The sequence below is a fragment of the Cydia fagiglandana genome, chromosome 3, assembly GCF_963556715.1.
Source record: "Cydia fagiglandana chromosome 3, ilCydFagi1.1, whole genome shotgun sequence".
NCBI lineage: Eukaryota > Metazoa > Arthropoda > Insecta > Lepidoptera > Tortricidae > Cydia > Cydia fagiglandana.
In genome coordinates, this window is record NC_085934.1 from 15,879,379 (window position 1) to 15,905,736 (window position 26,358).

General features: G+C 37.3%; 1 protein-coding gene across 1 annotated transcript in view; it reads left to right on the top strand.

The window, feature by feature from the left end:
- Window positions 1-26,358, top strand: part of LOC134680301 (insulin receptor-like) — a 114,417-nt gene that overhangs the window by 63,283 nt on the left and 24,776 nt on the right. Inside the window, exons 3-4 of the mRNA XM_063539411.1 lie at window positions 24,148-24,319; window positions 25,316-25,427. Of these exons, the coding sequence (XP_063395481.1) occupies window positions 24,148-24,319; window positions 25,316-25,427 (284 nt within the window). The remainder of the gene's footprint in view (window positions 1-24,147; window positions 24,320-25,315; window positions 25,428-26,358) is intronic.

Below are 26,358 nucleotides of genomic sequence, written 5' to 3' on the forward strand. Positions count from 1 at the left end.
TAAATTACGTCATCGATTTTTGACGATTTTTGACCCCCCCCCCCTATAATCATCCAAAAATCATGCTTCAAGTGACCCCATTTCCTCCTACTTCATGCTACCGTCATCCGATGTCCAGACCCCCCCCCCCCCCCTAATTTGAAATGACGTAATTTATGAATAGCCCCTTAAACAAGCCTAAGTATGAACAATTTTAAAGATATGATATGAACGATCATTAAATGCTAGGAAAATTGAAATAGGCGTCACGAAAGTAGTAATTTAAATGAAATGTAGGGCAATTCGCCAGTAACAGGCCACTATTAGTACCTAATTTGCCACCCTAAACTAACAATGAATTCTATTCACCTATAAACAGAATTCATTTTTGTATATGGTTTCAATAACTATAGCCAGCCTTCAATAACTAGCCACCTTATACTAAAATTAGTCCTGTTTATAGGTGAATAGAATTCATTTTTAGTTTAGGGTGGCCAATTACTAACAGTGGCCAGTTACTGGCGAATGACCCTAATATGGTAAATCGTCAATTACGGTTACGGATATTCCACATTTTGTTATCATATCATAGTTCATTTATTAGCCTGTATTTGTTAGTATAGCTACTGTTCCATATCGCCATGGCGTTGCCCTTCTGTCCATACCAAGAGGTCGAGTGTAAACAATCACATATGGCTGAAGATATACACCAAGGCCGGAATATTCCATGCCCTTAGTGGTTTGCACCGTTTGTTGGTTTATCATTTGTCTACTCTTGACCGTGTCTTACCGTTATCGAGACATGTAATATTGTTTACGTTAAGTGAAATATTGATGTCATGCTTAAAATTGTAGAACTATGACAGATAGTAGTTTATATATATATACCGATGGACCCATGCCCCTGTAACGAATCATGCCGGCTCTGAAGAACAACGCATTTCCTTACGATTTATATATACTTGTTAAATTTGCGACAGGAACAAATCGGTAATCCATATTTTAGGACTACAGTAAATCAGAACCGCATGTTGCTATCCCAAAAAACGTGCCCAGATGGGAATCGTTGCGAATGATGGGAATCGTTAATGTGGTGACTTAAAATGCTGATGCTACTCTGTTTTAGGGCTCAGCTCACCCATTACATAAATATGATGACATGCATGATATATTAAAGCTTGAACACAGTAAAACATGGGCACATAAAGTAACAAAAATAAAAATGTTATTGAACATATTTCAAGGAAATTTTTATTGCATTTATTTACTAGACTAATAACCATTTTTACAAATATATACAATTATTAAATTTGCTTTCTATATGCCATACTGCGTGCTTTGCGTCGAATCCGGCTCATTAAGTCTTGCACAGCACTATCAGGATATCTTTTGCAAGCCCATTTCCATTTGTTTTGCAATTCAGCTGCCGATTTAACTTCTCCGCCTCCTTTTTTTAGAATCCCTTTCATAATTGACCAATATTCTTCAATCGGCCTCAGTTCAGGACAATTTGGAGGATTGCACTCTTTAGGTACCACTGCGACATCGTTATGTTTATACCACTCAACTACTGCTTTAGAGTAGTGACAGCTCGCAAGGTCTGGCCAAAATAATGGCTGTGAGCTATGACTGCGTAAAAAGGGCAGTAGACGCTTTTGCAAACATTCTTTTTTGTAGATTTCACCGTTTACTGTGCCTGTTGTTACGAATGAACGACTTCTTTTACCACAACTACAAATAGCTTGCCATAAAAGAAATTTTTTTGGAAACTTCGATCTCTTTTTTATCTTGCAATCTTCTGGGGCATCCTTACGATTCTTAGAAGTATAAAATTCTTGCCCCGGTATCTGCTTGAAGTCTGCTTTGATGTACGTTTCATCATCCAATACAAAGCATCCAAATTTTGTCAAGTAATTGTCGTACAACTTTCGTGATCTCTGTTTTGCAGACAGATTTTGCTTAGCGTCGCGATTGGGTGCAGCTTGTGCTTTGAACGACTTTAATCCAGCTCTTGACTTAGTTTTCTGTACATATGACTGCGACATTTTGACCTTTTTTGCGACATCACGGGACGATAACTTCGGATTCGCTGTAAAAAGTCGCAAGACATGGGCTTCTTTTTTTTTATCCTTTGCGCCTTGCTTACCTGCACTTCCCGGCTTGCGATCTACTGTCAATCGTTCTCGGAACCTTTTTAAAACTAAACATACGGAAGATTGCGGTAATTTTAAAAGTTTTGCTAATGCCCTATAACTTAAATGAGGATTTTCAGTATGTTTGCGCAAAATAATTTCACGTTTCTTGTGTTCAGAGCTCGCCATCGTGAAAACAAATGATCAAAGTGGAATGCTGTCATAATAGTTTTTATTCAGGATATCAAATAGTTTTTATTTATAATACTAAGAAGTTTCCATATTGTATAAATAAAAATATATAAGCATTTACTTGTGCCCACATTTTACTGTGTTCAAGCTTTATATGGTAAACATCTAAAATGGCTTGAAAAGATTGTGACCCCGCAAAGATCTCACACTCGGCTAGTTTATATTTTCGTCTATTACATTTTAATGGAACCTTCCATCAGCTAAACGTTCCCGCTTGACGAATTCCTTTGTGGTCGATCTTCCTGTTTGAAAGATTAACGAAGCTCGTCCGCGTGTTGACTACGCGTTCTCCTTAGGAGCGCGAGTGTGAGCTAATAGAACTTTTAGTCGAACCAATGTAATCTAACCTCGAACTCCATAACAACTATGCGTGATCGGGCAATGATCTTATACCAGTCTATTCGACATGTGATTGTAATGCCACCCCGGAAACGGGCGAGTCATCGTCCCCGGATCTGCGTTGCTTTGTACTTTGTTTTTATGTCGCTATCTATCTATCCTGTCTACCTATTTATCAACAAAATATTACTGTAACTAAAAATATTTATAAATTGTTTTTAAGTAAATATATACTTACTATGCATCTAGGTATCGTGCAACTCGTAGGTATAATGCTACTGAACTAAGTAGCGTCACTTTTGTCTAGATACGTCACATTTGTAGATGATAGGATTTCAGTTATGGAATATGTGATTGTAGCCCTTAACTGGAGTGACTATGCGCGGCTTGCACTTATTAAGTTTCAATCGTTAAAATAATAAAGAACTTTCTGCTAGAATCTCAATATCTGATGATTTCAGGGCCGCTATTAATAATGTCATCAACGCATAGTGCTCAAAATTTATGATGCTTATTTATTGATGTCCGAAGTGGCAGACGATCTTCGAGCGAAATGTAAACACGGACGGACGGAGCCATTCGTACACCAGGATTTATTTATCCTGCGACTTAATACCGCTTTGTTTATCCGGACTGGTGAAAGGAGAAATATTTACATCGTCTGTTTCCATTACGCCAAAATCAGATTGCAATCACATCAGTGTATTGCGATTGCTCTCAGAACTTAGGGGTTCGCGTTCAGGCGAAATAGCGTTACTGCAGACCTCGGAGATACAATTATGCTTAATCAACGAACGCACCTATAGTGGTTCACGTGGATTGTATGCGCTTGTTATACGTTGGAATAGCTCTCCAGAAGGGGCACGGCGGCGACAGAAGCGGCGCTCGCGCCATAAATACTGTTTACGGTCGTTTTATCGACAGTCAATTATCAAAATGGACACAACATAACAGACTCTTCGTAAACATGACGCGCGTGGCGAGTGCCGAGTCAGCTCGCCTCGATGGCTTTCTTGGGCGATATTCCAATCGATTGTCAAGCTCAAGCCAGCCACATACAGATATCTTGGTTTCTGTAGCCGTTACGAAATTAAAGTCGCAGTCACACTAGGACACTAGTTCTCAAGTGTTTGATTTGGTTCGCAATCGCAATTACACACAATTGCAGAAGAGATATCATAACTTTGGCGGCGAGAATACCTTATGCTGTGAACCATTTAATCCGACAATATAGTCGTTCGCTTCTTTAGTTTTATGATAATGGCTTTATAGGTAGATGTTTTACACTTTAAGTTTAATTACAACACGTCTAATTATTTAACATCATAAAACCGGTTCTAAATCGCGATATAAACACGTACAAATTAAATTGTGAATTCCGCGCGGCAAGTACCTACTTGTAATAAGATAATTATGTATTAAGTATTAAGCGAAGTAAAAGTATCGGGCCGAATGCGTGTCGGTCTACGCATAGTGAAGGTTTCCGTACCTTGAGACACTACACGTCCTTTAAATAAAAAGATAAGGTACCTTGCCGCACCAGCTCTTAATAAAAAGACAAGGTTTTGATGTAAACAAAAATAATTTTCATAACATACATAAGTCTAAGTATATATGTATAAGTAAACGTACGTAACGACAGTAAAAACATTAAAAATTATTAAAAAGCCACACATTAAACCCAATTTGCATTGTTAAGAAATGTGAATGAATAGCAACGTCTCATGCACGCTATGCGCGCCATTAAGTGATTCTGATGAAGGTATCATTCTATTGGCAAATACTTATACATACATATTATTCATTCAGGCCTTCAAGTTATCGCCAATTTATATCTACAATAAGTAAAATGAATAAAGTAAAATACATAAAAACATATTTATTTAATAAAGAACCTATTAAGGTGAGAATGTGAACCCTTTTGGTAATCGTTTAATAAAAAGTGTCACGCACAAATCAGGCACGAATCAGGATTCTTTGTACGTTTGGCTCAGTGGAAAAATGGTCAATTTCAAATAAGCATCCGCCGTTGCAAGCGTCAAAACATGTAAATATAAATACAATCTTTTGCATTGATAACACAATGTAAAAATGGCAGTAACATATCACGAATTACGGCGCAATTCGGGAATAGTACATTTCGATGCTAGTGCGGAAGGTATGTCATTACTTCACGAGTACCGAGATATCTTGCCACGAGCCGCAGGCGAGTGGCAAGACTCGGGACGAGTGAAGAATGACATTTCCGCACGTGTATCGAACGACGTTTTTTAATACAGTTGCGAAAAAATAAGAAAAACATTGTTAATCGTACACTAAACAAAAGTGGTAACAGTGACAGCTCGGTTAGACGTCGTCTTTAAGTATATTATATCTATGGGCGTTTGGCAGCTATTCCGTTCCATTCAGTCAACTTATTAAGAACGGAATTTTCAATATTGAATATTAAAAAATAAACGTGTTATAATGATGAAGAGGTAAGTAAAAATATGAAATATGTAATATTTTTCGTATTCTTACATTAACGGTAGGTTTTTATGCTGATTACGACGTTTAAAGGAAACTAATATTAACACTCATCAATAAGTAGTCGTGAATTGGAACAAGTATAAATTTAAAAAAATTGGAAAAGTAAAAAGCACTAGTTCGAGATAACCAACTTTCCGCACGCTAAACAGCTACGTAAAGTAGCACTTTTTGAGCAACTGTATTAAAAATGAATTAAAGAGTCACAGAGATATGAAATAGTAAAGATATGTGATGTTCCACGGCAAAAGTTACCATTGCCCCGGCTGAATATTGGAGCGGCGTTAATAATAGCGTAAGCGCCAGCCGCCATAAGGTACCTTTTGCCGTGGAACGTCACATATCTTTACTATTTCATATCTAGTGAATTTCTAATTCATATCCCGAATCGCGCCAATATTTTAGGAATTTACGTTCGACGTTCATCTGCTCGTCTCCTACTAATCAGGTTAATTCGGGCTGATTGATCCCTTTTCGCATATTTCGTGTGCATTTGCGATTTTTTTTGTATAAACATAAACTACTCTAATGCAAAATCTACTGTGTTGTTAACAAATGTGAATGAACAGCGACAATGTCTTGCGCGGGCGCACCATGTGAAGCGGCCATTGATAATCGTATCCATTCAGACGCCGGAAACATAAATCAGTGTAGCGCACATCGGCCTTCAAGGCGGTTACGCGACCCGGGATTACCGCAGAGTACGAATCCATCTCTCATTGTTGTTACGTTGTAATTGTTTCATAATCAAAGCCTGACGCTTGAAGTATCTAGCGTACATGGAAGATTTGTTAGGAGCCTAACCTAGAGCCGAGTACAGACTGTTAAGAGTACTTATTATATTAATTTATTAATTAACATTGTTTAATAATTTTAATGTTCTTCGTTGCTTATTAATGTGAGTTCGTACTATCATTCAAGTTATTTTCCAAATATGTAGATATGGGGCTGTCCATAAATTACTTCATCGATTTTTGACGATTTTTGACCCCCCCCCCCCCCTATAATCATCCAAAACTCATGCTTCAATTGACCCCATTTCCTCCTACTTCATGTTACTGTCATCCTAAGTCCAGACCCCCCCCTAATTTGAAATGACGTAATTTATGAATAGCCCCTATGTAAGTACTGAAAATGCAGGTCCACGTTAAACTCACAAACACCGTAGTCACAGCCCACATATTCAGAAATTTTGAAGATGTAGTGATCAATACTTACATCTTCGAAATTTCTAAATATCCCCTACTCCCTAGTGGGAGTGCTTCCGGTGCTGGTTTTCTACGTTTATCTAATATTTACAACAAATTTATGTCATCTGTCAAATTTATGGCATGACTCAGACATGCAAGAGCATAAATAAAGACAAAATTACGTGTAGCATCAGTTTTAAATAAGGATCGCTAGGTCACAGTTTCACCGGATTTCCTGGTTCTATCGCCTACGTGTCTGCGTAAGCGATGGATATAAATGTGGCAATATCGAGAGACTTTATCTCGAAACAATTCGGATGTAATACTTACCCGTTCTGAATGCTCAGCTGAGCATGTTATCGTTTTGCGATGTACAGTCGCCGTCAGATGTATCGGGGCGCCCGAGGTGCTCAAAAATATGTGAACACGCACTCTACCGCCTTTATAATAGAGGCGTGTGCAGATATTTGTGAGCGCGTTGGCCGTTCCGGTAAATCTGGGGGCGACCGACTGTACGTAGATATACTTGACTAGGTAGGTATTTGAAATCTAAGTACTCGTAAGTTTTGTATTAGTTGTTAGATGAATACTATTGGAGGAATTGAATTAAAGGTGAAGAATTGAATTATGCGTATAGCAAGAAAGTAAAAATTAAATGAAATTGTTCTTGGACCAAATTTTATTTTTGTATAATATACTCACGGACAAATTGAGGAACCCAAAAAATCGGTTTAATTACTAGATTACAGCATCTAAAGTAATTTCAACATTAGTAAAATACACAACAAATGTACACTACATTCTTATTTTCCTGACGCAATGTAAGTTTTTATTCGATCGAAAACAATTTTTAAGTTTTGCTGCTAAAATAGTGTCCCCAATAAAACTTTTAATACCTAAGTAAGTACCTTAAATTTTATTATACTTATTGCACTCAAATGTTATTTGAATTTTATTTATTTAGAACCTGGGGCCCTAAGAATAAGGACAAAGCACGGGGGCCCATTTCTCGAACGGTAGTAACTTTAATTATTAGTACACAAACTGTCAAATGTTGCCATGACAACACACTAAAGACTAATATCATTCGAGAAATGGGCCCCTGTTCGTTGTTCATTCAAATAGCGATATCACAGTTCGGGCAAACTACTGTTGGTAAAAGTTTTTAACAAGCGGCTTTACAAATACATATGTGTGAATGTGACGCGAATCTCAATGAACAACGGCTTCCAACAATTACAACTCAAACTTAATTGCCTAGTTACGAACTTCTTGTGGAAAACGCCCATTTCCAGAAATTAGTTTCTATTATTTCTCATAATGATATACATGCTACGTTATGTAGGGTAAAGTACTATTCAGTATTCCACGGTGCTTGTGTATTGAGTCGCGGCCATAGACTAGGAATCCTCTAGACCGATGATGCCAAAAATGCGGGGGTGCGCGGGACGAGGTGAGCGAAGTCCTGTGCCGTGATTGGTCCGTTCAAAGACACGGACGTCACACAGACACTTTCGACTCAAACATGGAGTAAAATTACCGTATGCGTGGCAAAGGGGTTAGCGCAACTATGCTCAGTCTGGAGGATGTTTTGTCTGTGGTCGCGGCATAGCATCACGCTGCGCTGGACGTGGACAGTTATTCACAAAGTCCTCTTATATTATAGCTTCAGAGAACCAGTGTAACTCCGATCTTCGATAATGCGTAGTTTTTAGGGTTCCGTACCCAAAGGGTAATACGGGACCCTATTACTAAGACTTCGCTGTCCGTCCGTCCGTCCGTCCGTCTGTCCGTCTGTCTGTCACCAGGCTGTATCTCACGAACCGTGATAGCTAGACAGTTGAAAATTTCACAGATGATGTATTTCTGTTGCCGCTATAACAACAAATACTAAAAACAGAATAAAATAAAGATTTAAGTGGGGCTCCCATACAGCAAACTTGATTTTTGACCAAAGTTAAGCAACGTCGAGCGTGGTCAGTAATTGGATGGGTGATCGTTTTCCTTTTGCATTTTTTTCCGTTTTTTTTTTGCATTATGGTACGGAACCCTTCGTGCGCGAGTCCGACTCGCACTTGCCCGGTTTTTACTGAATGAAGCCAAGTATTACTAGACATGGGGGGCTATTGGAGATGAGATGTTTTGTGAACTTCGTCGCCAACGACGCACGCCACTCTGGCGCAGCTCTATTTCCGATGCGGTGACTCACTGCACTTTCACTGCACTGCTGTCTAATAATCACGTTGCGGTATCAATGACTTGTTCTGGCTGACTTGCGTGGTTCAAGTTTGATTATGGGTAAATAAATAGCAGTGGCAGCGCGTCAAATATATGTATTCGTCGGCATGTCAGAGCTAAATGGCTTTTCTTTTCTCTTATGAGCTGAAAAACGGCTCTTTTATCAGTAAATTAGGGAAAGCTAGAAGTATTTAAACGATAACTAGAAAATATATTTTATAAAAGTATTATGTACCTACCGGCTAATAAGTTAATTAATAACATGTTAGCATTAGTTTGAAATGTCATAAAATACAATTACAAGCAATACTTACATGCAATTTTCCAGTTCGCTGAACATATCTATGGCCATTTAAAATTGGGGCTGTAAATAGCATTGAATGGTTTTTAACGATTTCCATCGAACGATGTCGCAAGCGAAGGCTAGACTGCTATAAAAATGAAAAACTAGGTACTTACTGAATATAATCGCGTTCTATTCGTCTTTCAAACTACGTCATCGGTCAATTTATTATTTATTCCATTCCAAAACGATTCTAACAACATTCGTCTTTCCTTATTCATTATTTACCCGATCTATATGGGTACGCATGATTAATTCATCGTATAATAAATACAAACACACCTTTTTTACGCCCGTTTGATAAGAACACTTGAGGAAAAGAATTTTAAAATTCATTCATGAACACACTCGAATGGAACGTGTGTATGTAGTCTATAATTGAACAATTATGAGTTACTCCACTACAGTATACACGGTGTAACATGAGGAAACCGAATAATTTTTAACCACGCATTTCTGAGGTCAAAAGAAGTAAAAAATGTAATATGAGTTTAGGTCAATTTCGTCAAAAAAAAAAAAATTTTTTTTGTTTTGTTTTTTCAATTTTTTGAATGTATTTGTACATAAAAAATAAATGTTATTGGTAAACTTGTCACTTAAAATTGGTTTTTTACATTATTTTTTTTCGTAGAACATACTTTTTGCAAAGTGTTACTTGTCACTTTTTGACATCTATCAATAAGGATATTTAGACTACGTCCCATAGCAGCAACATCACCATCAAAAAGGCCTTTTACACTATGTAACAATAAACACTTATTTTTTTTTTTATTAATAATATCTCCGAAACTAGGCGAATATCAAAAAAGTTTATAGGACATTTTTGTCTCTAAATATGATCAGGAATACGCTGTTAAAATTATTCGGTTTACTCATGTTACACCGTGTATACTAATTAAATACATAAACAAGGAAAAACTAGTACATCTTTACAAACACTTTGCCACATCATTCTGCCTGAAACAAAGGGAATCCTAGTTCAGGTATTTGTAAACCTCTAAGTGTCTCTATATAACCTCTAAGTGTCTCTGTAAGTGTCTCTGTAAGTGTCTCTATATAAATTCCTAGTCGTTAAGAACAGCCACACTGTACTATACTTTTCTCAATAAATGATTTGTATTTGTATTCTGTCGGATTTTTAGGAGATATTTTAGAAAACACTCGTATAGGGGTCATCAAAAAAGTCTAAGGATTGCGGCAAAATTTAAACTTAAACAACAGAAATAACTGTTTCTGTTTAGCCCAGTGGTTGACTGGTAGAGAACGCCTTAAGGCGTTAAGTCCGCATTTGTACTCCTTCCGTGTCAATTTGTGCAATAAAGATTAAATAACTAACTTAAACCCTCATTGGTTCACTAATTGCAAGATAATGTGCCCTTGTCCCCTAATATTTCATTTATAATAAAGATATCCGTGACTGTAGAGAAAAACATTGCGTGGGTTTCTAGGCTGTTGCTTATTTCGTCGAAATTGATATTTTCTATGTCTCACACCCTTAAATTGTTCTCTTTCACTAAAAAACAAATGTCGATTTATTTCAGAATTTTTAATTTCGTTTTAGGGGTCGCTACCGAATTTAGTAAATTTGGATCCTTCATACATGATGTATTTTTTTTAATTTTTCGTTTTTTATTTTGTGAAACAGTGAGTCAAGTATATGGAAGCTATTTATATGTAATTCAATACTAGGTATAGTCAATATATAGGTTTTATAATTTTTATTCCTGTGGTAGGAGTGCGCACTGCTCAATAAATATTTAGAACCCCTAAAACACGCATTATGAGCTTTAAAATAATAGTAGTGTTATTTTATGTTAAACTACACCAGTGTTGCCAGATGGTCACCAAAGTCACATTTTTCGTGACTTTTCGGCTTCTCGTGTGACATGTGCGTGACTTTCGATCATGAGGCAATTTTTGTGACTTTTTAAGCTAGTCGAATTTCGGACAAGTTTAATTCTGCAATTTGTATTATTTAGGAACGTAGTGAACGCACCCAAGTTGACACTTGCACTGGCACTTTGACGTTACATCCACCATCATGTTTATTATGATAGTCGTGGCAAAATGAGACTTATTACCTTGACATGACGGTGTTATTTAGTTTGATAGTATACCTAGTAGTTATCTATACGCCTCTGGCGGCCTGTGATTCGATCGGGCAATTTAATTGACTAATCTGAATACGCCTTAAATCGGAGTTTGACGCCAATTTTATTTCTGATCAAATCAATCGATTTGGTCATCCCGTCTGGATACCGGTTAAAGGCTCTCGTGATTGTTCAAAAACTGATAAGAAAGTTGCATTTTATTCACATGTGAGGCAAAATAATCAAAGGCAAAATTTTGCTGGTAGAATTTATTATTTTCAGGAAGAAAAATATCAATAGATTTATGGTGATAATGGTGATATTAGTGCCCCCTAAATTGAAAAAATGCCCCAAAACGAAAATACTGGCGTCACAAATTGGTATTCTTGCGCCCGCACTCCATTTTATCGGTAATATCGGTCATAATCGGCGGTTTAATTCGGCGAGCCAAATTGGCGTTTCCGTCCGCACGACCTGATCCATCGGGCAATTTAATCAGATTGGCGAAAAATTGACTAGTCTAGATACACCTTAAAATTCATGAAATCGATCACAAATAGCATTAAGTATGAAAATATGTGTGTTTTAAAAAGAAAAATCATATAAAGTTAGTAGATTTTTTGTGAAATATATTATTTTCTGAATTTTTTCTAACAAATTCGATTTAAAGTTGGTCAAGCAGATCTTGTCAGTAGAAAAAGGCGGCAAATTTGAAAAATGTAGGCGTAAAGGGATATCGTCTCATAGAAAATTTGAATTTCGCGCCTTTTTGTACTGACAAGATTTGCTTGACCAGCTATACCTACCCATACAATACAATTATATAAAAATGTGACTTAAGCAGCAAAAACGTGACTTTTAGGGAAACGAAACGTAACTTAGGACTCCAGAGCCCTGGCAACACTGAACTACACATTAATACACCCTGACCCGAGGTCTCATAAAAAAAAACGAGAAAAAAAATTAAAAAAAAAAATCTTGTATTGAGGGTCCTTTTCAAAATTCGGTAGAAACCCCTAAAACGTAATTGAAAATTCTGAAACAAATCCACTTTTGTTTTTTAGTGAAAGAGAACAATTTAAGGGGCTCGCCCCCTTAAATGGTTCTCATATAGAAAATATCACATAGAAAATTTCAATTTAGACGAAATAAGCAACACCCTTAGTGAGAACTAAAGGACTCCCACTAGATCGACCGACAATCTGGTTAATATTGTGAGAGTACGCGCTGGGTGAAAGCGTAATGGATCGATTATAGCGGGAGGTAAAGGATAACTTTCGGAGGAGGTATAATTTAGTAAAACACTATATATTAATGTTTTACAACAGCAGGTAATAGACAATCTACTATTATAAATAGTAATACATTTACAATACCAATCAAAAAAATCAAAAAATCTAAATATACTTTATTCATGTAGGCCTAGCAACAAGCTCTTATGAATCGTAATTAATCTTAATCTAATTATCAGAGCAATTTATTGAAGTTAATATTATTCCATAATAAAATTGGATTATTATACATGTCAATACATTTAACATAGATTATGCCCACGAGGAGAGCGAAGGAGAGCGAAGGCTTATGTGCCGATAGTGGGCGTGTTTTGACTGATGACTTATGATGTGATGATAATGAAGATTATGATATGCCTTATGCACGCTCGTTAGCTTTAATTTAAATATTGGTAGCTAACAGTGTTGTTATCTTATGTTGATTTTATAAGTTATAAAATATTAACAAATAAATAAAATCAACAACATTCTGAAGTCTAGAAATTATAGTTGTATTGTGCGAAAGAATGGCAGCTCGCATTTTGTTTCTCATTTCTGACTTAATGTAAGTCCCATAGATATAAATATATGTACTAACCAATGATCGTACATTTTCCAGCATTTTTGTGTGCAGCAGAGTGGTGTTAACGGAATTGGTATAGATAATTTCAACTGAAATGGTAATTAAGGTTAATATTAACGTTATTAATGCTAATTAATCATTAGGGTTGAAATTATTTATACCAATTCCGTTAACACCACTTCGCTGCACCAAAAATGTCTGGTACTAACATAAGTGCCTAACTACCTATTTCACGTAAAACGGGGTTGATTGATGGTTAAAACTATAAAATGTATAAAATAATTGTGAGAAAAGCCTCTCGAACAATTACGATATACTTTACTACGGTACAATGCCTACGTATTGTAAACAAGGAAAATAATTTACAAACACGGTGACACATGGTGTCGTTACGGCGGTTCACATAATGTCTGCCTATTCATTAGCAAAACATTATGTCTCAACTGCGGGCCTACCGCGAACCACGTTCGACGTGTTGCCTCTCTGTCGTGCTTTTAAAATTCGTAGGTAAGTGTGACAGGGAGGCAACACGTCGAACGTCAGAGGGCCTAGATACTAGTATTATTTGACCCTGTGGTTCGTAAGAACCAAGCGCAATTGGAGTTCAAGCTCATACAGGTTCACCTATAACGAAGTAAGCGTATGGAATGTTAGGTTTCATGTCATTGTAAATACCTATTTCGTAGCGTAAGCGATAGAAAACGATAAACAACACGTGTGAAAATGATAGCGTCCTAGAAAATGAAAACCACAAAACAACTTTATCATATCTGCTTGCTTACCTTGCCGTATCTACAATTACAATAACATCTTACTCAAATAATCGTAAGGTTGTTTGTTTAAGGACTGTAACGGCCCGATTCGAACTTTAACATACGTCAATTAATAGAACTATAAACGACATGGATTAGATGTGTCAGTGTCAAATGTGACGTTTTTGTTTGAAGAAACAAATCCATATCGAACAACGACACCCTAAATGACATATTTATTCTAAAAATTATGTTGAAATGGCGGCTTAAAGTACATACGTATTACGTATACATAAAGTGTTTACTTGATTGATGTTCCTTTAGGCAACCGGTCATTAGCTTGATACCCTAAAAATCCTAAAATATTACCCATTGTTAGGAAGGAAAACTCACATAAAAGCTGTCCGTGCTCCGTTCCTCAACTCTTAGTTCACTGTTTGCGTCACACCGTTATGGTGGATTTTCTCTACCATATTAGTTAGTAGGTGTGGTAGGCGTTGGTAGTACCTAGTATACCTATATTCCCTCAGCTGTGTATATTTATGACATATATAAAATTCAAAATTGCTCGGCCCCACTAATTTTGGCGGTTATATGAGTCGCTTAACTTCAAACTGGTAAATCCATCTGTCAGATTATGCGATTTTGGTATTAAGAAAAGGTAACAGGGTAGATATTTGCTGAGAGGGTCGAAAGGATTTACCCGAGTTAGAAGTTAAGCGACACATATGTAGGTACTTATTAAGTACGGAATAATATGTTACTCATTAATCTCATTATTCTCATTAACTCTACTAATTTAAATATGTATTCATAAACATTAAGTGACTCTTTCTAGGTATACTCTCTAAAAAGTATGATAATACTATTACTTATTCTGTGCTAAAAATATATTTATTTTCTGCTAGTCATATTTTTAGGAACCGCTGAGTAAACCCTGAGTAATAATTACATTTGGCTGAAATTTCATTCAGACATCGAACGAAATGAACGTAGTAGCAGTGGGCATGAAACCTCATACGCTTTTACGATATAACTCGTATAACATTAAAGTTTTAATCTAATTCTAATTTCTTTTTCTAATTGTCTTAGTCTAATTGTTTAGGTCTAAAGAATATATTGTATTTATTTTCTGCATGTCATATTTTTGGGAACCGCTAAGTATTTACATTTGGCTGAAATTTCATTCAGACATATAACGAAATGAACGTAGTAGTAATAGTAGTAGTAGGTATGAAAACTCACACGCTTTTACGATACTCGTATATTAACATTTAGTTACAACTTACAACAGTTACAACGTTCCACGTAGCCATTCGCGTAATTCTCGAGTGCAAAACGCTCTGACGCGACGCGCATCGTCGCAGCAGGAGTGTTGTGCAATTCGCTTGCTTGTTTTGGTCGATTTGAATACTCAAGCGGACCAGGTTATGCACTCTCATAGCTGTTAAGAACTTCGAAGTTACATTTACACTGGTCAATCTGAGCCGTGGAATCAGTATGCAACGGGAAACTAAAGCCGGTGCATCGCACGCCGCGATGTGTGGCGGGCAGTGACGCAACCTGTTTACCCGAGCCGCGCCCGACCTCAATGACTGTAATTTTACAAAATTATCGTTAAACGTAAACGACTCGGATTCCTGCCTCCCCGTACCGCGAAACTTTACAATACGCCTTTACAATACCCTCGCAATACGTTCACCGAACGCTTTTCCGTAACTGCGCAGTAGGCTCAGATATAATTCAAGAGGATAATGCCTTGTTTGGATTGCTGTGTTTGTTTAATTTAAGATAATTAAAGGGCCTCAAGGCAGTGTAACATAATTCATGGGATTCAATTTCAATAACATACATATTATATGATTTAAAAATATACATAATGTATGTATAATATAGGTACTTATACCGGGGTACATCTTTGTTTATAATAGTTTAATGCTTCAAGTGCCTGTAACATAAATCACATTTATATAAACAAACATTATCTAAACATTTATTGCAATTTACGGCACGGTTTTGTACTTGACAGGAAAGTTGTTTGGGGTGGAGCGACTTTCGAAGCACGCCGAAGTGCATAGTATTGTTTCGCGGAGCGGTGCGGTTTGCCGCGGTCGCGTGGTAGGGGGAGGGTGGGGGCAGGTTGTAGTAGCGACACTAGCGACGTAGTAAGCGCGTTAGGTAGTAGGTAGTGATGTACTGTCACTTTTAGTCTTTGAATGAGCTGTTTGGTCGATGTCGTGACGCCGCCTGGAAATACATGTACATCTTACTGCAAATCTGAATAAATAAATCACTACAAAATATCCAATGTACATAATTATAACCAGTTATATGGTGATCTAGATACATAATTAATTACATACTTCAATTACTAATGCAAAACAAATGAATTGGTAGTTAGCTAACAATATTGTATGTCTAACATATTATGTACTTGAAGAATTAAAGTAGGTAAGAAGTAACTATCTCTGTAGTCGATCAATTAAGTAGCACTCCGTAAGTACTTCAGATAAAAACATACATAAATACATGTTCATTGCAGTCAGTGTTATTGTTGTGCGTAACGCCGCCATGACGCAATCCTTGTGCGGTTAATGTGAATGAATGATAGGTTGTAAAGCTTGTACTCGTACCTACCTACTTCAGGTTGGATTCCAATGAATGGGAGCACTACAATGAATGGCGTGAAGTCATTGTAATTATTTTTATATACTTTTATGTAGGTACATATTATCAATATTATCATGCATAGTTGTCTGATGCATTGAAATGTATTACAAATGCAACCAGGTACTTATACATTGATGTTTTACTCGAAGTTCAGTCTATTACTCAAAGTACATACTTTAAGAATGTTTTCTGAATAGTACATATGTAGTAGTTCAAATGTATGTTAACTTATTTTACAACATTCAAATTTACACACTTGTAGTTACATAGGTAGTAAACATATAAACAGCCAAAGTAAAACGGCGCGCAATGTATATCGGGCTAGCAGCGATGATCATCAAAGACATCACTAGTCTGCACTGCACAGGAGTACAATAACATTCCGATGTCTATAAATAACCATTGGGCCGAAGGTTCGCGGGGCGCGGTGCGGGCGCGGCTATGCGGCAGAGTTCATTTGCATTGCATCGTAGGCAATGCACCGAGTGGACCCCTCCCCGCGCCTGCCTCGGTGCTCTTGCTCTGCCCCCCGCGACCCTGCAGTCTGTTTATCACAGAATTACTACGGATAGCAGCGGGAAAGAGATGCAACGCGCGTCTTGTATTGCCGTCTCCGAATTCCGTTGTACGGTGGTGATGCTTGGATATCGCTGCGTCTAGATCGCGTCTGTTTGATAATCAAACTAAACTAATACTACTCACTACTACTTGTTTACTATTACATATCTATCTTGTCGTTATTCATTCACGATGGGGAATAGGTATCGGAAGTACAGTATCTAATGTGTTAACTGGTTAATTACTACATATTAATGGTTTCCTACATAGATATAAATTGCAACAAATTATGAATGAATCATTATTATATAAAAATATACATTATTATAGTATAAATAATATATTAATTACCTACTTATAATGAATCATACTCTGGTAGGTAAATGTAATAGTCTAGTAACTCTAGATTGAAGTTCACGGACCTACAATTTTAGCCACGAACTGTTTACAAAGGGTTTATCGCGGTGTAAGTTCATTAGCTAAGTCTTAGAGCGTAGTCCATCTCCAACCATTTGTTTGTTTACTTTGCAATCGCCATTTTGTGGGGCGGTGCGAGCGGTCCTCGCCGTATATTGAATGCTTACCGAGTGCAGCAGTTCTAACGTTCATGCGAACCATTTTAAATAGGAGCTCTGTTTGTGTAAAAACTATGGGTAATCAGACAGTGCGCGAGACAGTTTACTGGTTGAAACAAGCGTTGGAGTATGCTTGCGTTGGTAGTCAAGGGGAATAAGACCTCTGGGCATGCGCGCTGGACACCCCGCGTACTGCGTAGCCATGAGGATCCGGAACTACGCAGTTATATGACCTTGCACCCATGTCTTCGCCACGTTATGGATATTTATTGCGCATAACAACGCCTAATAACCCTGATATGGGTAACGGGAACCTAGTAATTCTCATGCCTAACACGCTTTCACGCTTTTATTGGATGTTTACATGGCTTCAGGGGCTTGTTTTTGTGGTAGGTGCCGACAAAAGTACATAAAAGCGCTTTCTGAATAGTCAATCAGTCAATAACAATCAATATATATCGTGGAGGGTTATTTAAAGACTCTTGAGATGTCATGTTTTCGTTATTTTGGGCAATGAGAAAGTTTTAGTACACGCACAGCCCTGAAGCTAAGCTGGCGAGAAATTGAAAAGAAACAAATGACTTGAATAATTGTTATCTAGAAGTATTCTATGGCTATCTCACTCGTCACATTCCTCAATTAGGAGTGATTAATTTGTTATTGTTTTTGCGAACGAGCAGTTTGCCGCTAATGGCCTCCCACCGTCGGGCTAATGAACGCTGCAGGCGAGGACCACATACGAGCATGTGCTTATTGTACTTGATTCATTTAATTAAGCCGGAGACTTCGCGACTCACTAATACACGTGCCGAAGGTTAATGGGGATGCGGAAAAACTTACATGCACTGGTTCTGCGTTTTCCTCCTTATGCGAGTCTCCACTGATTCGGCGGCACCTTATTATTGTTGTATGACTGAATTAGGGATCCTTTAGGTTTAACTTTCTTCTTAATTTTCTTGCACACTTCAATGTCACGTAATGTTTCTGTGATCCTGGATCCAGCAGACATCTCAAAACCTTGTCCTTGCCGTTACGCCCACTAGCGAGTACCTTAGCAGTGGCGAGAATTTCCGTCAAGGGTGATTTAGTCTGTCCCGATGCACACAGGCGAAAAATCAATAAAAGTCGGACAAAACCAAAAAACTTCTAAGTAGCCCCAACAGGCAAAAACCAATCTTAGCGGGTAGTCCAATAAACAGTGCACGCTACTCGCATAATCATTTTCATGTTAGAGTCATCTACGCGACACGTTCTCATTCCAAAGTTCGACTTGTAGGCCAAGCAATAAGAAGTTATAGAGGGAAACGCTAGGAACACAATTTTTGACTCCGTAGCTTTGTTTGGACTAGTTAGAAGGTGAACATATTAAAAGTCCCCGGCCGTAGCCCCGGTGCTGGGGGGTAGAGGGGGGAAAGAAGGTCTCGTTTTTCGGTTTTTCACTTATATCTTGGAAACTTTGCGTCTTAGCGCCATGACTACTAAGGCAAACCAAAAGCTGATAAGATTTGTTACAAGTTTTATTCAGTCAAGTTTTTCGATATCTTGAATAGTTTTTGAGATATCTGCTGTTGAAAGTTTATTTAGGGCTTTCAATTTTATCTTGATATCTACATTAATGAAGCTCTTAGGCCGTGTTTAGTATCATTTTCGTATAAATCGGGGGTGCTGAATTTATTTTTGGTATCACATTGACACCATTCCTAAGAAAAAACATATAAACTTTAAACAAATACTTTTTTTTTTTAATTCCTCTTCACGCTTAAACCGCTCAACCGATTTAATTGAAATTTGGTATACAGATATTTCGAGTCCCAAGACAGGACATAAGATACTTTTTATCTTAATAATCATCCTTTAAGGTTGTGAAATGGAGTATGGGGGGAATTCAACTTCGTCGACGAAACTGAATTCCTGACGTTAATACTGCTTAAGGTAAGGTTTGAAGTCATGTTTGGTATCATTTTCATCTAAATCACAGATGTATACCATCCTAAATTTCATCTAAACCGGTTCAGCGGTTATTGACTCCCCATACAAACTTCCACCCCACTTTTCACACCCTCAAAAGATGTTTTTGGTTATAAAAACTATCTTATGTCCTGTGTCGAGACTGAAACTATTTCTATACCAAATTTCAACGAAATTAGTTCAGCGGTTTGAGCGTGAAGAGGGATTTAAAAAAATATGTTTTTTTTAATTTTGGTTTTACTTCGGAAGAGTGTCAATGTGATACCATAAATGAATTCAGCACCCCCGATTTATACGAAAATGATACCAAACATGGCCTAACAGCTTCACTGATGTAGATATCAAGATAAAATTCAAATCCCTAAATAAACTTTCAAAAGCGGGTATCTCAAAAACTATTCAAGATATCGAAAAACTTGACTAGATAAAACTTGTAACTAATTTTATCAGCTTTCGGTTTGTCTTAGTAGTCATGTCGCTAAGACGCAAAGTTTCCAAGCTATCAATGAAAAACTGATCTGATCTCTCTGAACTGTGATCATTGCAGGTTTCGAGTTATCAAAGTGTAACGTTGTATGATGTTTGCCTTTACATTTACGACAAGTTTTCATGGAGGAACATTTCGATGCAGTATGGTGCGTGTTTAGACAATTAGTGCACGCGTGAGTTTCCTTAACGAAATTAAATTTTTCGTTAGGCGTGAGTTTCATGAAATTATTGCAATTATAAAGTTGCGAGTGATCATTACTCTTGCACATAGCACATGGATTTCCGTTGTCATGCCCTTGCGTGCTAACATACGCTTGGGGCGTGCGAGGGAGAGGAGCTCGCACGCTGCTAGTGCTGACAGCGGAGCCGCTTTCAGCCTTAGTTGGCGTTCGTTGCGATGTCCGATATAAAATCTTTACTTGTTCCCTAACGAAACAAATGAATTCGTCATATGTAGGCATTTTAGAAGAATTCCGAATAGACATCTCGAAATTTTTTGTGGTATCTGAGTCTAATAACTTAAGACCCAGGTGAATGAAAATAAAGTCACTTAAGTTTTCAAGCTTGAGTTGTCTTATTGCTGAAATAGTAGCAGCAAACGAATCAATTATTTTTTCTAAGTTAGATGCCGAAGGACCATTGACGTTGACAGGTTTCATCGAAAACAGCTGGTTTAAATATGATGTAGCCAATGCGCGTTTGTCATCATATTTCGCGATCAATGCTTCCCAAACTGTGTTGTAGTTTTCTGCGGCAGGTATAACTCCCGCACAAATTGACTTTGCCTTTCCTGTCAAATGACTAAACAAGTAGTGAACACGCTCAGAATCCGTAAGTTTCTTATTCTCGTGTATGACACGCCTAAATGTTTCATAGAAGAATGGAAAGTTTTGAATATCTCCATCGAAAGAAGGAAGATCAATCCGTGGGATTTTAATGGAGTCGTCCTTACAGGAATGGCTCGAATCCCTGGATGTCGAGAGGCTCGGAGCAGGTGCATCAATTTTTTGGCATCAAAATTTGACATTTGATTACGCAGTAGAGATCTTCAAAGGCATTCATTGCGCTGTAGTTGACGTTGTATTCTGGGTCCAACTCCAAGTTTAGAAGATTGACTACATCCATCAACTCTATAAATTCTTTTCTCAGTTGATCGACCAATCGAGCTTGCGCGATGAACTGCGAGAAAGCCTTCTTGTCACTGCTTAGCTTTGGAATCATGTCGTAAATATTTTGCAAACGCATAAAACATTGAGCACGTTTTGCTTCCGCGAGCTTAAGTTTCGTTGCCATGGTTACCTAGTTGTTACTATGACAGCATGAAAAAATATCAATAATAATTATTGTGCTAAGATGCACAAATAATTATAAATTATATTCAACTTGAATAATACCTTAATGCAAGTCGAAGGAAAATTAAGTAAATACGAATGTTCCGCTTGTATAATACCTTAATACAAGTGTAACCTTCGCAGTAGGTTAATTACAGTTTATGAAAAACTGAGGCTTTCAGGAATAATTTACCCGTAGCTTTCAGTTTAGTAAAATGTATTTTGTAACTTAAAATACACTGAAATTATATAACGAATATGGTGTGCAAAAATGTTCCGTGAAAATTATGACACAATATGACAGTTACAAAATACGAAATATTTTTGTAACGCATTTATGAATAAGGTAACGCGATGCATAATCCCACACGCTACGCGTAAACAAAATATTAAAATAACAGACAATAACAATAATTTAGTATACTGACTGTACTTTGAAATAAAATTATGACGGAAATATTTTATGAAAATTAAGAAACCGAAAGGAAATCCGAAATTATTTTTATAAGCGATTCAGTGAGCAACAAGGATATTATGTAATTTTTAAAGGTAAATTTGCTATCCGGCTCGTTTGGGCCAAAAATGGGGATGCGGAAAAACTTACATGCACTGGTTCTGCGTTTTCCTCCTTATGCGAGTCTCCACTGATTCGGCGGCACTTTATTATTGTTGTATGACTGAATTAGGGATCCTTTAGGTTTAACTTTCTTCTTAATTTTCTTGCACACAATTCGTAGCGACTTTTATTTTACGTGCATTGACATGATGTGTCACATTTTCTTTTTATCGCCTTGCCGATTTATTTTGAAAACCCGACAAGGAGGTCAGAATTCATAGGAGAAGTTATACGTGGCGCAAACAGTTAAGGCCATAAATATTTAACTACCTACTTAAGGTCAAATTTCATTTCATTGACTTGTCATCGTGACGTTTTTATAAACATCCGTGGAATAGTTTAATTTAACTTGTTTGCCATGTGGTAACATAAAATTAGTGGAGTAAGTTTGATTCTACGGATAACTATTGACAATGCGGATAATAGTGGGTGTAGTGACGTTCGAAGGAGGCAAGTAATTTAGGTTGCATTAGGGTTACATTCAGTTTTAGGATACAGTATTGCAGGAAGCTGATGCAACCGCAACGCTGCTGCAGTAATTCTCAGGTTGATTTTTTTGCTACCCGCTCAAGCTGATAATTTCACCTGATTAGTTCAGCTACACATTTTAATCTGGTTATTGTGGATTAAGACTGGTAGAGGGGAAGCGGGAAGCTACAGGGGGAGCCGGTAGGTACAGTCAACATCATTAGTAGTGTATGAAGCAAGGCCCCAAAATTAATTGCCACTCTTAATAAATAGTAGTAAGGTGCAGCGGGGCAATTTCAAGTGCGGGATAATTTTAACTAATTACTTTTATTTAATACTCATTAATCGAAATATCTTCCATGTTTAACATTATTAAGTAGAGTCACACAAGACACACAACGCATCTTTTTCGCTATCTGGACATATATTGCACTCTAGTTAATAATGTAAAAAATGGAAAATTTGTTGAAATTATCCCGCAGTAGAAATTGCCCCGCTGCACATTAAGTCTAATTATTCTACATATGACTCATCTCTTTTTATTTATTTATTTATTTATTTATTTATTTATTTATTATTCGGAGAACCAACAGCTATCAATTGTACAATAGATATGTATATAGATAACAGAAAGCCAATTATAGGTTCCCGCCAATAGAGATTTATTAAGCTATTAGAAAATTATGTGCAATACCTACATCAGAATCCGTAACAATTATCTACATTTTTGGGTAGACAATTTATGGGTAGGTAGGTAACTAGGTAGGTTCTATGCCTAATGAAAAAGTTTTCTTATGTCCTAACACTCCTAAAATTAAGTTATGAAACTTTAATTAGTTAAACCGACACAAGTTCTAAAATCGATTTGTTAGATTTAAGACCAATTAATTGAGTGACCGTCTCGAAACACGAGGCGATTCGTTATTTAGAAAGAATGCGACTTTAAAATGCAATAGCTTCGTAAACAGAAACCTGTTTTAGAACCAGTAGAAAAACAACAAACATTTACATCAGCAGTATCTATTAACAAACAACAGCGCTCCCAAAACCTAAAACTGGCTTCGCACGTGCAGTGAGAGTATAGTAATTAAATACAACTAGGTAGCATTTTTATATACCGATGATATAGACAGAAAATATATGTTTTTTTCTTGCTTTGCATACATATATATTATACCTATTGTTGTTTCTCGCTATTCTATGCAAATTAGGTACATTATGTTATAATAAATCGAATGGACTTTTTTTGGGTTTTCCATTTGACACTGTTTGTCACTGTACTTATGTGAAGTTAGTGTATGTGAAGTTTCAGCTCAATCGAATAATGGGAAGTGGGTCTAAATTTGTACCGTACAAAAGTTAAACAAAAGCATATAAAATACATCCAAGACAAGGCGTAGGTACCAGTGGCGGCGCGTCAAACATATCCATAGGCAAGCCGGGGCTAATTTGGCTTACATGTTTCCTTTACAACTCTGCTCAAACGTCCAAAAACAGGCAAGCCTGTGGGAATCGGCTTTCATGGACGCGCCACCACTGGACCTACCTATTAGAAACGTCATCCATCACCTAAATTAATGCTACGAGTACAATTCACACTCTGATGACCTTAGAAAAGCTCGCCAACTAAAGTTTCCGTCATACAGGCGCGTTTTCCGGGCGGGGCGTGAGCGCGGCGTGAGCGTTTTGTATGTAAAAGCGGCGCGCCCCGCTCACGCCCCGCACAGAAAACGCGCCTGTGTGACGAAGCCTTCAAACTTTCTCTCTTTTGTTACAGTATGTCAATCGATGGACATCAGGAACAACCCGGAGTCCATGCAGAAGCTGAAAGGATGCCGCATCATCGAGGGACAGCTCAGCATAGTCCTGATGGAGCATGTCTCTCCCAAATACTACAACATGACCTTTCCAGAACTGTACGAGGTCACCGGCTACATCCTCATCTATAGGTGAGACCTATTTTTCTTTATTATAAGGTTTTGACTTTTTGTACAGTTCAAATCTTGCAAGGCTTTGACTAATTTCCTTGGTTTCAATTGATGAAACCATCAGATATCAAATATTGCGTCGAGATATCAAAGAGGGTGTAGACAAACATGACAAGGACTGGATGGAGAAACTTACGGAGAAAAGAATGCACTGCCACACCTCCCCCGAACTCTAAACATATTTGTGATTGCTGTAGGTATTAGGACTTAACAGTCAACACAGACGTTCACACACAAATGTTAAGGCGGTTCGCTTTCCATAAAAAAAACAATTGAGTTATATTAAGTAATTACACACTATTACTACATAAATATGTGCGCATCTATCTGCTTAAAAATGTTTAATTGCGCTAAATTGATAGTAAAACTTAGTTTTAAACAAACATCACGCAATAAACGTTGTTTTCGTAATGCATTGATAAAAATAAAACGTTTTTTGCGTGATTTCTGTATAAAACAAAATCAATTTAGCGCAAATATACATTCATAAGTAGATAGATGCGCACATATTTATGTCATAATAGTGTGTAATTACTTAATATAACGCAATTGTTTTTCGTATGGAAAGCGAACCACCTTAAATGCCGTTGATAATCGTTTATCCTCACCTGTCACTTCGACATTTGTTTGTTTAATGAGACAACATATTGCAGTGGTTTGTAAAATTTTATGAATAAGCGGGTTTATTTATAAATTTTCCGCTTAATCGATAATAAACTTTCGTGAGGCATAATTATTTTAAATTGTTTATACGACAACGGTTTCACTCACTTGAATTTTTAGTCGCTATTGGCGACATGTTTCGTGCACGTCGACGACGAGTTGCAGTCGCCGCGAGCACTCGAGCCTGAGGAAGGACCCCCGACGGGCCCGAAACATGTCGCCAATAGCAATAGCGACTAAAAATTCAAGTGAGTGAAACCGTTGTCGTATAAACAATGTACCGCTTGTTTACAGAATGCAACATGTCGGCAACCTCGGCGACCTGTTCCCCAACCTGTCGGTGGTGCGCGGGCTGCAGCTGTACAAAGACTACTCAGTCGTAATCTTTGATAATGAGAACCTTGTGGTAATTATACATGTGTACTATACCGACGGCGACGGGTGGCTTGCCGCTGTCGCTCTCATGGGTTCGTATTGCTTTACCAAGCACCACGTGTCATTCTCGAACTCAAAACATGTCTAGTGAAATGACAATATTCGTTATTGGAAAGCAGATTTTGTCTATTCACTGAACAAAACTAGGGATTTAACGAATAATTAAAATTTTAATAGAAATTGCGCTATTTTTAGTCTAGATTTAGAAACCCTCTATGCGATTTAGTTATGTTAATTAGACAAATAAATACATATTAGGAAAATGTTACATATCAGATACCTATTCACGAAGTAAGGTTCCAATATAAACAAACTGGCTGCAAAAGGCAACCATATTTTACAATTGCTTAATTTTTTAATTTGACACATTTAAAAACTGTAGGTATCACAAACAATTTCAGCGGAAATCGTTCTATCGATACGCCTAATTAATAGAAAAAAACGTCACACACATTTCCGTTATTTGGGGAAATCCACAGCGCAACTTTCGTTATTGTATTGTCCCAACCGCAACCGCTGTTATGTTTCTCTCATTATGTTTTTTTTTAACTAACAGCTATAATAGGAAGTTAGTGCTCCTGTAGGTATACAAATTCTTATCAGGGCATATATCTCTATTTGCGTGACAAGCGTGAACATTTGCTTCCGATTCGTGGAAGTTTTCCGTATATTTAGTACACTTCTAATATCTCAATAGTAGGTATCTAAAAATATAAGTATATCTGCAGCTGAACGCGCCTATCACGCATTGCTTTACGATTTCTTAAGCGCACGAGAGAAGAAAATTGTGCTAGACGTGTCAGCAATACACGACTTAAAGAGTGTACCTACTTAACTGTCTCTTGTGAGAGTGGTTCGATTTGTGAAAAGGTTCGTTCATAATCGGCAGTTGAACTCACTAG